The following is a 14728-nucleotide window of genomic DNA, read 5'->3' on the forward strand; positions in this document are numbered from 1 at the left end:
GGACACCCCTGGGACAGAGGGGACACCCCTGGGGACACCCTGGAAACAGAGGGGACACCCCAGGGACACCCTTGGGGACACCCCGGACACCCCCACGCCCCCGGGGAGGCGCCGGTGGCCCCCACGGTGACAGCGAGGACACGGAGGGGCCCCCCCGGCTCCTGAGGTGACACCGGCGAGGACAAGGACACGGTGGGTGGCAGCTGACGTGACAGCGGGGACAAGGACAGGGACACGGAGGGTCCCTGTGGCTGTGCGGTGACACCGAGGGAGGAGGAGGAGGACGATGTCACCCCGGGTGACACCGGCAAGGACAGCGAGGACAAGGCCAGGTCCCCATGGAGTGGCACCCACAAGGACCCGCGGTGACAAGGACAAGGACACGACCCCGAGGCAGCCACGGGGACTTGTGGCACTCGTGGGGACAGCGGGGACAAGGACAGGTCCCCATGAGGTGACACCGCGAGGACGAGGACAGGTCCCTGTGGCACCGAGTGACAACGAGGACAACGATCACAAGGTCCTTGTGGCCTCGGAGGTGACACTGGTGGGGACAAGGACAGCTTGGTGGCACCGAGGTGACAGGGATGGGGACAGTCCCCGCAGCGTCACCAGGGAGGACAAGGACAGGTCCCCGCTGAGGACACGTTTTGTCCCCTCGTCCCCAAAGTGCCACCACGAACAAGAGCCGTGTCACCGCGTCCCCAAGGGTGACACCACGGCCACCAACGGAGCCCCCAGGGGACAGCTCGGGGTGTCCCTGTCCCTGTGGGTGACGCTGTGACCCCGTGGGTGACACCAACCAATGCCTGTCCCCACGGGTGACACCACATCCCTGTGGGTGACACTGTGACCCCATAGGTGACAACTGTGACCTCATAGGTGACACCCACGTCCCTGAGGGTGACATCAAATCCCTGTGGGTGGCACCGTGACCCCACAGGTGACACTATGACCCCATAGGTGACACCATGTCCCTGTGGGTGACACTGTGACTCCGTGGGTGGCACTGTGACCCCCTGGGTGACCCCATGTTCCTGTGGGTGACACCACATCTCCGTGGGTGGCACTGCGACCCAGTAAGTGACACCACACCCCTGTGGGTGACCCTGTGACCCCGCAGGTGACACTGTGACCCCACAGGTGTCATTGTAACCCCGCAGGTGACCCTGCGGGTGACACTGTGACCCCGCGGGTGACACTGTGACCCCACGGGTGGCACTGTGACCCTGCAGGTGACACTGTGACCCCACAGGTGGCATTGTAACCCCGCAGGTGACCCTGCGGGTGACACTGTGACCCCGCGGGTGACACTGTGACCCCACGGGTGGCACTGTGACCCTGCAGGTGACCCTGTGACCCCACAGGTGGCATTGTGACCCCATGGGTGGCACTGTGACCCCGCAGGTGACACTGTGACCCTGCAGGTGGTACTGTGACCTCACAGGTGACACTGTGACCTCACAGGTGACCCCGCGGGTGACACTGTGACCCTGCGGGTGACACTGTGACCCTGCAGGTGGTACTGTGACCTCACAGGTGACACTGTGACCTCACAGGTGACCCCGCGGGTGACACTGTGACCCTGCGGGTGACACTGTGACCCTGCAGGTGACACTGTGACCTCACAGGTGACCCCGTGGGTGGCACTGTGACCCTGCGGGTGACACTGTGACCCCGCAGGTGACCCCCCCGCCACGGAGGCCACGCCCGGTCCCCGAGGGTGACACTGTGACCCCCCCAGAGCCCCCGAGGACACCACGGCGTCCCCTCCCCCCCCAGCCGTGGGGGTGACACCGTGCGGGTGTTGGGGACACTCCTGTCCCCCCCGCGCCGTGGGGGATGGGCTGGCACCATCCGCTGTCCCCCTCCCCCGCCCCGCCGCTGCTGTCGTTTTTAATTAATGAATTAATTAATTAATTAACGGGGGGGGGGGGGGAGGGGGGAGACGAAAACTGTGAGTGACGGTGACACCGTGACATCGCCACACCGCGACTGTGATCCCGGGGCCACCCGCGGGCCCTGCGTCCCCTCCCCCACCCTGTCCCTGCCACCCCTCGTGTCCCTGTCACCCCCAATGTCCCTGTCACCCCACCGTGTCCCTGTCACCCCCAATGTCCCTGTCACCACCCCCGTGTCCCTGTCACCCCCCAATGTCCCTGTCACCCCCAATGTCCCTGTCACCCCGTGTCCCTGTCACCCCACCGTGTCCCTGTCACCCCCCCGTGTCCCTGTCACCCCCTGTGTCCCTGTCACCCCCCAATGTCCCTGTCACCCCTGTCCCTGTCACCCTACCGTGTCCCTGTCACCCCCCGTGTCCCTGTCACCCCCAATGTCCCTGTCACCCCCCAATGTCCCTGTCACCCCCCCGTGTCCCTGTCACCCCGTGTCCCTGTCACCCCCCCGTGTCCCTGTCACCCCCCAATGTCCCTGTCATCCCCTCGTGTCCCTGTCACCCCCAATGTCCTGTCACCCCCAATGTCCCTGTCACCCCCCCGTGTCCCTGTCACCCCCAATGTCCCTGTCATCCCCTCGTGTCCCTGTCACCCCCAATGTCCCTGTCACCCCCAATGTCCCTGTCACCCCCCCCGTGTCCCTGTCACCCCCAATGTCCCTGTCACCCCCAATGTCCCTGTCATCCCCCCGTGTCCCTGTCACCCCCAATGTCCCTGTCACCCCCCCCGTGTCCCTGTCACCCCCCCGTGTCCCTGTCACCCCCCCAATGTCCCTGTCCCTGTCACCCCCCAATGTCCCTGTCACCCCCCAATGTCCCTGTCACCCCACCGTGTCCCTGTCACCCCCCTGTGTCCCTGTCACCCCCAATGTCCCTGTCACCCCCCTAATGTCCCTGTGTCCCCCTTGGGTCCCCCCCTTATCCTGTCACCCCCAATGTCCCTGTCAGCCCCCTGTGTCCCTGTCAGCCCCCAATGTCCTTGTCACCCCTCCATGTCCCCCCTGCCACCCCCCACGTGTCCTCTGTCCCCCCCAATGTCCCTGTGTCCCTGTCGCCCCCCCCCCAGAGTCCCTGTCACCCCCTAATGTCCCCGTGTCCCCCCCTTATCCCTGTCACCCCCAATGTCCCCAGGCCCCCCCCCCCAATGTCCCCGTGTCCCCCCAGCCCCGCCCATCCAATAAAGCTTTTCTATTCCTGCTCCAGCCACGGCCAGAGGGACAGAGGGACAGAGGGACACGGGAGGGACAGAGGGACACGGAGGGACAGAGGGACAGAGGGACACGGGGAGGGACAGAGGGGACAAAGGGACAGAGGGGACACTGGGGAGGGACAGAGGGGACAGAGGGACACGGGAGGGACAGAGGGGACACGGGAGGGACAGAGGGACAGAGGGACACGGGAGAGGACAAAGCAACGGAGGGGACACTGGGGTGGGACAGAGGGGACAGAGGAGACATTGGAGAGGGGACACTGAGGCACCACACACTGAAGGGGACACAGGAGGGGACACTGAGGCACCACACACTGGGGACCCTCCCCCCCCCCAACCCCCTCCCATTTTGAGGCCATTTCCACTTTTTTTTTTTTTTTTTTTTTTTTTTTTGTCACTCTTTTTATTTCGCGGCCGTTCAATTCCCCGCGTGAAAAAAATAGCTCTGAGCCCCTCCCCCACCCCCCCCCCGCGGGGCCCCGCCCCTCCCCCACCCCCCGGGGGCCCCCCCGTTTGGCACAGCCCCTCCCCCCCCTTCCTGAGTCAGAGACCCCCCCCAAAACGGGGGGCACCCCCCCCCCCCAAAAAAACAACCCCGGAGACGAGGGGGGGAGGGGGGATTGCACCGATCCCAGGGGAGGGAGGGGGGGTCATGAATATTCATGAGGTGTTAATAAATAGTAATTAAAGGGGGGGGAGCTCGTTACAGCGCAGCCCGGGGGGGGAGGGGCTGGAGACCCTCCCCCCAAAAAGCACGAGGCGTTCGGGGCCCCCCCCAAACATGCAGCGAATTGGGGGGGGGGGGGGGAAGGGAGCGGCCAGGGAGCAATTAGTCCTCATTAGCATCTCATTTGCATAGGAGTCATTGCATAAGGCTCCCGCCGCGCTGGGGGGGGGGGGGAGGGGGCTGGGGGAGGAGGGGACCCCGATAAATGGGGGCCCCCCCCCGGGCAGGTTTGGGTTGATTCAGGGGGTTTTGGGGTTTTTTTGCATATTACAATAAATACCGGCGGGTCGGACATGCAGACATGCTGGTCGGGGCTGGGGCGCCCAGGGGGGGCCCCACCCCCAAAACTGCGCCCCCCAGGGGACCCCCCCCCGGGGGGGGAGAACAGGTTTGGGGGGGTCCCGGCCCCCCCCAAAGGGGGCAAGGCCTGTTTTGGGGGCTCTGGCCTAGTCCCGTTACCATGGAAACGCAGCCTGGCCTCGCAGTGAAGGCTCAGGCCTAGACTCATTACCATGGAAAATGCAATCTGACCTCAAAGTGAGGGAGTCAGGCCTGCTCCTGTAGCCATGGAAACGCAGCCTGACCTCACAGTGAGGGCTCAGGCCTGCTCCTGTAACCATGGAAACACAGCCTAACCTCACAGTGAGGAGTCAGGCCTGCTCCTGTAGCCATGGAAACACAGCCTGACCTCACAGTGAGGGCTCAGGCCTAGTCTCATTACCATGGAAACACAGCCTGACCTCACAGTGAGGAAGTCAGGCCTAGTCTCATTACCATGGAAACACAGCCTAACCTCACAGTGAGGAGTCAGGCCTGCTCCTGTAGCCATGGAAACACAGCCCTGACCTCACAGTGAGGGCTCAGGCCTAGTCTCATTACCATGGAAACACAGCTTGGCTTCACAGTGAGGGCTTAGGCCTATGCTCGTTACCGTGGAAAACACAGCCTGCCCTTGCAGTGAGGAGCCAGGCCTAGTCCTGTTACCATGGAAACACAACCTGTCCTCGCAGTAGGAGCTCAGGCCTAGTCCCTGTTACCATGGAAACACAGCCTGTCCTCGCAGTAGAGCTCAGGCCTAGTCCTGTTACCATGGAAACAAAGCCTGGCTTTGCAATAGAGCTCAGGCCTAGTCCTGTTACCATGGAAACCCAGCCAGTCCTCACAGTAGAGCTCAGGCCTAGCATCATTACTGTGGGAACACAGCCTGGCCTCACAGTAGGGCTTGACCTGCTCCTGTTACCATGGAAACAGCCGTATCTCACCGTGAAGGCTCAGGCCTTGTCCTGTTATGACAGAAATGTAGCCTGGCCTTGCAGCAGTACCTAGCCTAGTTCTGTTACCATGGAAACACAGCCTGACTTCAGAATACTGCTCAGGCCTAGTCCAGTTACCATGGAAACAAAGCCTGCGACTGTAGTGAGGACCCTGGCTTGATCTTGTTACCATGGAAACAGAGCCTGGCCTTGCAGTAGTGCCTGGGCCTAGTCCTGTTACCATGGAAACACAGAGAGAGTGGCCTTAGCCTAGTCCTGTTACCATGGAAACGCAGCCTGCACTAACAGCAGTGCGCAGGCCTAGTCCTGTTACCATGGAAACACAGCCTGCACTAACAGCAGTACTCAGGCCTAGTCCTGTTACCATGGAAACACAGGGTGGTTTTAGCCTACTCCTGTTACCATGGAAACGCAGCCTGGCCTCACAGTAAAGCTCAGGCCTAGTCCTGTTACCATGGAAACACAGCCTGCCCTTGCAGTGAGGAGCCAGGCCTAGTCCCGTTACCATGGAAACACAGCCTGTCCTTGCAGTAGAGTTCAGGCCTAGTCCTGTTACCATGGAAACACAGCCTGGCCTCGCAGTAGAGCTGAGGCCTAGTCCCATTACCATGGAAACGCAGCCTGAACTCATAGTGGGGCCAGTTTGCCCCCTTCTCCCCCCACTTTTGGGGTGACGGTGCCACCACAGGGGGACAGGGGGGACACCCGGGCAGGGCCCTACCTCCACCGTCGTCCTCCGCCATCGGCGCGTCCGGCGGCTCCAGTTATTGCTTGGGGGGGTGTGGGGAGCCCAGGAGAGGGGACACACGGCGGGGGGGGACGGACATGGGGGACACACACAGGGCAGACACGGGGTGAGGTGACACCAATTTAGGGGGGGGGGGGCTCCCCAAGTCCTGAGTGATCATGGAGGGGGGTGACACACGGGGTGGGGGAACGACAAGGACGCCCAAACCCCCCCCCCAAAACGAGGGGTGGGCTTGGAGGGACCCCCAAATTTGGGGGGGGGGACACCCAGTCCAGAAAGTGCAGTGCAGCCTTTGGGGTGACATCGGGGCGGGGGGGGGGGGGACCCCCCTCGTCACCCCCTTTCACAGTCTCTTAGGGGGGGCACCCCCTCCCTTTTAGGGGGGCTCCAATCCCTTTTAGGGGAGGAGGAGGAGGGGGGGGGTGGGGTGTCCCCAAAATCACCCCCCCCCATGCCGGGGTGCCCCCTCCCCCATTGCCACTGATGAGTTTTTCCCGTTTCTCCCCCAAATCCCGCGCTGGGGGGGGGGAGGGGGCAGGGAAAGGGGGTGGGGGAGGGGTCGCGCCCCCCCCCCTCAGAGGATGGAGGGGATGGGGGAGCGGGGGCGCCGGGGGGGGCTGGGGGAGCTGAAGGGGGGCGCGGCGGGGGCCACCCGCACCCCCCGTGATGCTGTTGAGGCTCCGCGAGCTTCTCGTAGCCTTGGGGGGGGGAAACACAAATTGGGGGGGGGGGTCAGTACCCCCAAAAACCCCCTCAGCCCCCCCCCTTGCATTTCCCAACCCCCCCCCCCCCAAATGGGGAAACCCCCCCCAAAAAAAAATGGGATCCTGCCCCTCCCCATCCCCTTAAAAAAAGTGGGGTCCCCCCAAACCCCCCTCCCCACCAGCGGGATTTAGGGACCCCCCCCCTCAAGGAAATGGGGATCCCCCAGAGATTTGGGACGCCCCCAAAAGCTGGGGGACCCCATTATGGGGGGGGGGGGGGAGGGAGGGGAGCACCTCCAGTTCAGGACCATCCTGCAAATTTGGGGTCCCCCCAGGAGCTGGGGGTGCCTCCCCAAAATTTGGGGACCCCCCCACCCCGGGGGGGTACTGAGGAGGCTGGGGGGGGGGCAGGCACCCCCAAAAATGCCTGGGTGGGTCCCCAGGTGGTTTTTGGGGTTCCCAGAGTGGTTTTTGGGCGTTCCCAGCTGTGGTTTTGGGGTTCCCGGGTATTTTTTGGGGATTCCCAGATTTTTGGGGGGGGGTCACAGGTGTGGTTTTTGGGGTTCCCAGGTGTTTTTTTAGAGGTTCCCAGGTATTTTTGGGTTTCCCAGGTGTTTTTTTTGGGGGACCCCAGATGTTTTTGGGGATTCCCAGGTGTGTTTTTTGGGGTTCCCGGGTGATTTTTGGGGTTCCGGGTACTTTTGGTGTTCCCAGTCTTTTTTGGGGGGGTTCCTCCGTATTTTTGGGATTCCCAGGTGTGGTTTTTGGGGGTTCCCGGGTATTTTTGGGGTTCCCGGTATTTTTGGGATTCCCAGGTGTGATTTTTTGGGGTTCCCGGGTATTTTCTGGGTTCCCAGGTGTGTTTTTTCGGGTTCCCGGGTACTTTTGGGGTTCCCGGGTATTTTTGGGGGGGGGTCCCAGGTGCCGCCCCTCCCCCATTCCCCGGTGAAGCAGCGCCGCGGTGCGGGGGCGGGATTGCGCATGCGCAGCGGTGCGAAGTGGGCGGGGGCTGTCCGCAAAAAAGGGGCGGGGTTTGGGGTTGGGGGCGTGGCCAGGGTGAGGGGCGCCCCCTCCCGGCTGACCTGCGGCGCCGTCGGGGCTCTCAGGCGGTGACGAGCGCTGGGGACAGAAACGGGAGAGGGGAGGGGTCACCCGGGAGGGACCCCCGTGGGGACAGGGACCCCCAAATGGGGACAGGGACCCCCCCTAATGGGGACAGGGACACCCTAATGGGGACAGGGACACCCGGGAGGGACCCCCGTGGGGACAGGGACCCCAAATGAGGACAGGGACCCCCTGTGGGGACAGGGACACCCGGGAGGGACCCCCCCCTATGGGGATAGGGACCCCCTGTGGGGACAGGGATCCCCCCCGTGGGGACAGGGACCCCCAAATGGGGACAGGGGACACCCGGGAGGGACCCCCGTGGGGACAGGGACCCCCAAATGGGGACAGGGACACCCAAATGGGGACAGGGGACACCCCCTCAAATGGGGATAGGGACCCCAAATGGGGACAGGAACCCCCAAATGGGGACAGGGACACCCTAAGGGGACAGGGACCCCCCCCCAAATGGGGACAAGGACCCCCCGCCCCCCTTCGCATGGGCGGAGCCCCCAGCCAGCCCCGCCCCTTGCAACGCGCGTGTGCAAGGGGCCACCCAGAGCCCCCCAGCGCCGGGGGGTCTGTGCAAGCTCCGCCCCCCCCCAGTTCCCCCAGTTTGGGGGGGCTGTGCAAGCTCCGCCCCCCCCAGTTCCCCCAGTTTGGGGGGGCTGTGCAAGCTCCGCCCCCCCAGTTTGGGGGGGGCTGTGCAAGCTCCGCCCCCCCCCAGTTCCCCCAGTTTGGGGGGGCTGTGCAAGCTCCGCCCCCCCCCAGTTCTCCCAGTTTGGGGGGGCTGTGCAAGCTCCGCCCCCCCAGTTCCCCCAGTTTGGGGGGGCTGTGCAAGCTCCGCCCCCCCCCAGTTCTCCCAGTTTGGGGGGGCTGTGCAAGCTCCGCCCCCCCCAGTTCCCCCCAGTTTGGGGGGCTGTGCAAGCTCCGCCCCCCCCAGTTCCCCCAGTTTGGGCGAGGGGCGGAACTGGGAGGGACATGCAGGACGGGGGAGGGAGGATTTGGGGACCCCCCCCAAGGGGTTTTGGGGTACCCTGGGGGGGGTGTGGGAGGTTGGGGACCCCCAGAATTTGGGGTAACATTGGGGGGGGGTCCTGTAGATACCCCGGAAGGTTTTGGGGTGTCCAGGGGGGTCTGTAAGCACCCCTGACAATTTTGGGGTGCCCGGGGGGGGGATACCCACACTCTCAGGTTATGGGGGGGGTCTCCAGACACCCCTGACACTTTTGGGGTGCCCCGGGGTGGGGATATCCACACTCCCAGGATATGGGGGGGGGGGTCTCTAGGCACCCCGGACAGTTTTGGGGTGCCCCGGGGGGGGCGATATCCACACTCTCAGGTTATGGGGGGGCTGTAAGCACCCCTGACACTTTTGGGGTGCCCCGGGGGGGTCTGTAAGTACTCCAAGACACTTTTGGGGTGCCCCGGGGGGGGATACCCACACTCTCAGGTTATGGGGGGGTCTCTAGACACCCCTGACACTTTTGGGGTGCCGCGGGGGGATATCCACACTCCCAGGATATGGGGGGGGGTCTCTAGACACCCCGGACAGTTTTGGGGTGCCCCGGGGTGGGGATATCCACACTCTCAGGTTATGGGGGGGCTGTAAGCACCCCTGACACTTTTGGGGTGCCCCGGGGGGGGTCTGTAAGTACTCCAGACACTTTTGGGGTGCCCGGGGGGGGTCTGTAAGTACTCCAGACACTTTTGGGGTGCCCGGGGGTGGGGATATCCACACTCCCAGGATATGGGGGGGGTCTCTAGGCACCCCGGACACTTTTGGGGTGACCGAGGGGGATACCCACACTCCCAGGATATGGGGGGGGTCTCTAGGCACCCCGGACACTTTTGGGGTGCCCCGGGGGGGTCTCCCAGCACCCACCTTTGCGCAGGGGTCCCTCGGGGGGGGGGCGCGTAGTCGGGCCCCAGCAGGAAGCAGGCTCGGTCGCGGCCGCAGCGCTCGCGGCCCCCCCCGGGCCCGGCGGGGGCGTTCGGGGGGCCCCCCCCGCGCTCCTCGGGGGACAGGGGGCTGCTCGATGGGGGGACAATCCTCCTGCGCCAGCGCCGCCCGCCCCGCCTCCCCGTTGGGCCGCGATTCTGCACGGGTGGGGAGGGGGGGGCGCCCAAATTGGGTTGGGAACCCCCCCCAGACACGGCCGGGCCGGGTGCGGAGGGGTTAACCCGGCTTAAAATGTCCCCGGGTCCCGCCCAGCGAGCCCTGAGCGTTCAAATCCGCCCCAAAAGGAGGCGAATTCGCCGCAAAATGCAAAAAAAAAAAAATTTCCTCCAAAATGCAGCAAGCTCACCCCAAAGTATCTCCCCAAAATGCAAAAAAAGTTCCCCCCAAAATTCACCAAATGCCCCCCCAAAATATTCCAAACACTTCCCAAAATGCACTGAATACCCCCCCGCCAAAAAGAACCCAAAGATATATCAAAATATCCCCCCAAAATGCAACAAACTCACCCCAAAAGAACCCAAAGGTATATCAAAATATCCCCCAAAATGCACCAAACTCACTCCAAAATACCCCTCCAAAATGCAACAAATACCCCCAAAAAGAACCCAAAGATGTATCAAAATATCCCCCCCAAATTCACCAAATTCCCCCCTCAAAATATCCCAAACACTTCCCAAAATGCACCGAATACCCCCAAAAGAACCCAAAGATATATCAAAATATCCCCGCAAAATGCACCAAACTCACCCCAAAATGCACTAAATTCCCCCCAAAAGAACCCAAAGATATATCAAAATATCCCCCCAAAATGCACCAAACTCACCCCAAAATATCCCCCCAAAATGCACCAAATTCTCCCCAAAATGCACCAAATTTTCCCCCAAAATATCCCCCCAAAATGCACCAAACTCTTCCCAAAATGCAAAAAAATTCCCCCAAACTGTCCCAAACACTTCCCAAAATATCCCCCCAAAATGCACCAAACTCTCCTCACAAAATATCCCAAATACTTCCAAAATGCACCAAATTCCCCCCAAAATGCACAAATTTTCCCCAAAATGCACAAACTCCCCCCAAAAATATCCCAAATTCCTCTCAAAATAACCCAAGCACTTCCCAAAATATCCCCCAAAATGCACCAAACTCCCCAAATACTCCAAACTCCCCATAAAATACCCCAAACTACCCTCAAAACACACCAACCCCCCCAAAATACTCCAAACTCCTCCCAATTTACCCCAAAATACTCCAAACTCTCCCCCAATCCCCCAAATATCGCCCAAAATGTACAAAATACCTCCAAAATATCCTTTAAAAAATGTTCTCCCACATTATTCCCCCCGAATTCCCACAAGACTCCCAAATTCCACAAAACTCCCCCAAAATACATTCCCCATTATCCTCCCAAACCCCCCAAAAAAATCCCTTGAAAATGCCCCCCCAAATCTGCTGAAACTTCCCCAAAATACACCAATCCTCCCAAAATTCCCCCCAAATCCACCAAAACCTCCCGAAAAAACACGACGAAACCGCTCCTCAAATCCACAAATTCCATCCCCCCCAAAATCCAAAGTCCCTCCAAAACCCCAAAAATCACCGAGCCCTCCACAAATTCTAATCTTCCCCAAAATGCAACCAAACTCCCCCAAAATCCACAAAATTCCCCCTCCAAAACTTCACCAAAATCCACTAAAATCCGCCAAAATCACCACAGATCTGTCCAAAATCCACCAGTACCCCCCAAAACTGAGCAAATTCCCCCCAAACTCTATCACACCCCTAAATTTCCTCCAAAACTCCTCCAAACTCTTTCACCCTGCCTAAAATCTCACCAATTCCTCCCCAACCTCTCCAAAACTCCCCCAAACGCCCCTCCAAACTCTACCAACACCCTCCTAAACCCACTAATCCCATCCCAAACTCTACTAACTCCCCCTAAACCCCACTAATCCCACCCTAAACCCTCTAAAACTCAAACCCCCTCCAAACTCTACCAACCCCCCTAAAACCGACCCCAAACCCCGTCCGAACTCTAAAACCCTCCCTAAAACCCCACTAATCCCACCCCAAACTGCACACAACCCCGCCTAAACACACCCCAAACTCTACCAAACCTTCCCTAAAACCCACAAAACCCACGCTAAACTCTACCAACTCCCCTAAAACCCCACCAAACCCAACACAAACCAAAACTGCCCCAAACTTCCTCCAAACGCACCAACCTCCTAACCCACTATCCATCCAAACCCTACCATTCCCCCTACAACCCACTAGAACCCATCCAAAACCCCACCAATCCCACCCAAATTCTACCACCCCCCCAAAAACCCCACTAATCCCAGCCCAAACCCTACCATTCCCCACTAAACCCCACTAATCATCCCAAACGCACCCCCCCTAAACCCCACTGAACCCACCCCAAACCCCACCAATCCCATCCCAAACCCCACTAATCCCACCCCAAACCCCCAACCACCCACCCCAAACCCCACTAACCCCACCCCAAACCCCACCAATCCCACCCCAAACCCCCTAATCCCACCCCAAACCCCACCAATCCCATCCAAACCCACCAATCCCACCCCAAACCTCACCAATCCCACCCCAAACCCCACTAATCCCACCCCAAACCCCACCAATCCCATCCAACCCCACCAATCCCACCCCAAACCCCACCAATCCCATCCAAACCCACCAATCCCACCCAAACCCCACCAACCCCACTCCAAACCCCTAATCCCACCCCAAACCCCACTAATCCCACCCCAAACCCCACTAATCCCATCCAAACCCCACCAACCCCACCCCAAACCCCACCAATCCCATCCAAACCCCACCAACCCCACCCAAACCCCACCAATCCCACCCCAAACCCTACCAATCCCACCCCAAACCCCACCAATCCCACCCCAAACCCCCTAATCCCACCCCAAACCCCACCAATCCCACCCCAAACCCCACCAACCCCACCCCAAACCCCCTAATCCCACCCCAAACCCCACTAATCCCACCCCAAACCCCACTAATCCCACCCCAAACCCCACTAATCCCATCCAAACCCACCAATCCCATCCAAACCCCACCAATCCACCCCAAACCCCACCAACCCCACCCCAAACCCCACCAATCCCATCCAAACCCCACCAATCCCACCCCAAACCCCACCAACCCCACCCCAAACCCCACCAATCCCACCCCAAACCCCCTAATCCCACCCCAAACCCCACCATTCCCACCCCAAACCCCACCAACCCCACCCAAACCCCACCAATCCCATCCAAACCCCACCAATCCCACCCAAACCCTACGAACCCTCCCTAAAGCCCCACTAATCCCACCCCAAACCCCACCAACCCCCCAAAACCCCACCAACCCCACCCAAACCCCACCAATCCCACCCCAAACCCCACCAATCCCACCCCAAACCCCCTAATCCCATCCAAACCCCACCAACCCCACCCCAAACCCCACCAACCCCACCCCAAACCCCACCCTTTTGGGGGTGCCACTCACCGGCCCGGTTGATCTCCACCACCTCCTCCTGGGCCAGCGGACAGGCCGGCGGCCGGCGCGCGGCTCGGGGGCTGCCGGGGGCGTTGGGGCCGGAGCCCGGCGAGCCGTAGCCGGGCGAGCCGGGCTGGGGGGGCCTGGGGATGTGTTTGTTCTTCTTCTTGGCAGCTTCTGCTTGGCCATGGCCAGCGAGTAGTACATGCCGAAGTTGTTGACGATGACGGGCACGGGCATGGCGATGGTCAGCACGCCGGCCAGCGCGCACAGGGCGCCCACCAGCATGCCCGACCACGTCATGGGGTACATGTCGCCGTAGCCCAGCGTGGTCATGGTCACCACGGCCCACCAGAAGCCGATGGGGATGTTCTTGAAGTAGGTGTGGCGCGAGCCGGTGACGTCGTCGGGGTCGGCGCCGATGCGCTCGGCGTAGTAGATCATGGTGGCGAAGATGAGCACGCCCAGGCGAGGAAGATGACGAGCAGCAGGAACTCGTTGGTGCTGGCGCGCAGCGTGTGGCCAGCACGCGCAGCCCCACGAAGTGCCGCGTCAGCTTGAAGATGCGGAGGATGCGCACGAAGCGCACGACCCGCAGGAAGCCCAGCACGTCCTTGGCCGCCTTGGAGGACAGGCCCCGCAGCCCCGACCTCCAGGTAGAAGGGCAAGATGGCCACGAAGTCGATGATGTTGAGGCTGCTCTTGATGAAGTCGCGCTTGTCCGGGCAGAAGCTGACGCGCATGAGGAACTCGAAGGTGAACCACACCACGCACAGCCCCTCACGTAGGTGAGGAAGGGCTCGGTCTCCACCTCCACGGCCACCTGCGTGCCCGTCTCGTTGCCCGTGGTCACCGTCTCGTCTTGTTGATGACGCGGTTGAAGGCCTCGTGCGTCTCCAGGCAGAAGGTGGTGATGGAGATGAGGATGAAGAAGAGCGAGGCGAAGGCCACGTACTGGGGCGGGGCAGAGGGGCGAGGTCAGGGCGGGGGGCCGAGACCCCCCCCCCCCCGGAAAAGCCACGGATGGAGCCCCGCGGGGGAAGCAGGGAGGGGGGGAACGGGAATTTGGGGTTCTGACCCCCGCACCAAATCGTTGACACCCCCATAAGTTCATGGGGGGCTCCTTTGTTTGAGTTCTGAGCCCCCCCAAATCACTGACACCCCCCAAAAATGCCCCAGATTGACCCCCCCCCAAATCATTGACACCCCCCAAAATGCCCAGATTGACCCCCCCCCCAAATCATTGACACCCCCCAAAATGCCCAGACTGACCCCCCTAATCATTGACACCCCCAAATATTCATGGGGGGGGGGCTCAGCTGAGTTCTGACCCCCCCAAATCACTGACACCCCCCAAAATGCCCAGACTGACCCCCCCCCAAATCATTGACACCCCCATAAATTCATGGGGGGGCTCCTTTGTTTGAGTTCCGACCCCCCCAAAATCACTGACTCCCCCAAAATGCCCAGATTGATCCACCCAAATCACTGAACCCCCCCCAAAATGCCCCAGACTGACCCCCCCTAATCATTGACACCC

The 14728-nt window shown here is 61.3% G+C and overlaps 1 protein-coding gene across 1 annotated transcript; it reads right to left on the bottom strand.

The window, feature by feature from the left end:
- Positions 1–6462: 6462 nt before the first annotated feature.
- LOC128803016 (potassium voltage-gated channel subfamily C member 3-like) lies at positions 6463–14142 on the bottom strand (the record flags this gene model as incomplete). Its single annotated transcript, XM_053969590.1, is given in 10 exon segments — positions 6463–6611; positions 9607–9750; positions 9752–9821; positions 13198–13356; positions 13359–13658; positions 13661–13714; positions 13717–13834; positions 13836–13972; positions 13975–14049; positions 14052–14142. Coding segments are annotated over 10 exon segments (1272 nt in total), but the record flags the coding sequence as incomplete, so codon positions are not given.
- Between the last annotated feature and the right edge of the window lie 586 nt (positions 14143–14728).

The sequence above is a fragment of the Vidua macroura genome, unplaced genomic scaffold (assembly GCF_024509145.1).
Source record: "Vidua macroura isolate BioBank_ID:100142 unplaced genomic scaffold, ASM2450914v1 whyUn_scaffold_257, whole genome shotgun sequence".
In the NCBI taxonomy this organism is placed as follows: Eukaryota; Metazoa; Chordata; class Aves; order Passeriformes; family Viduidae; genus Vidua; species Vidua macroura.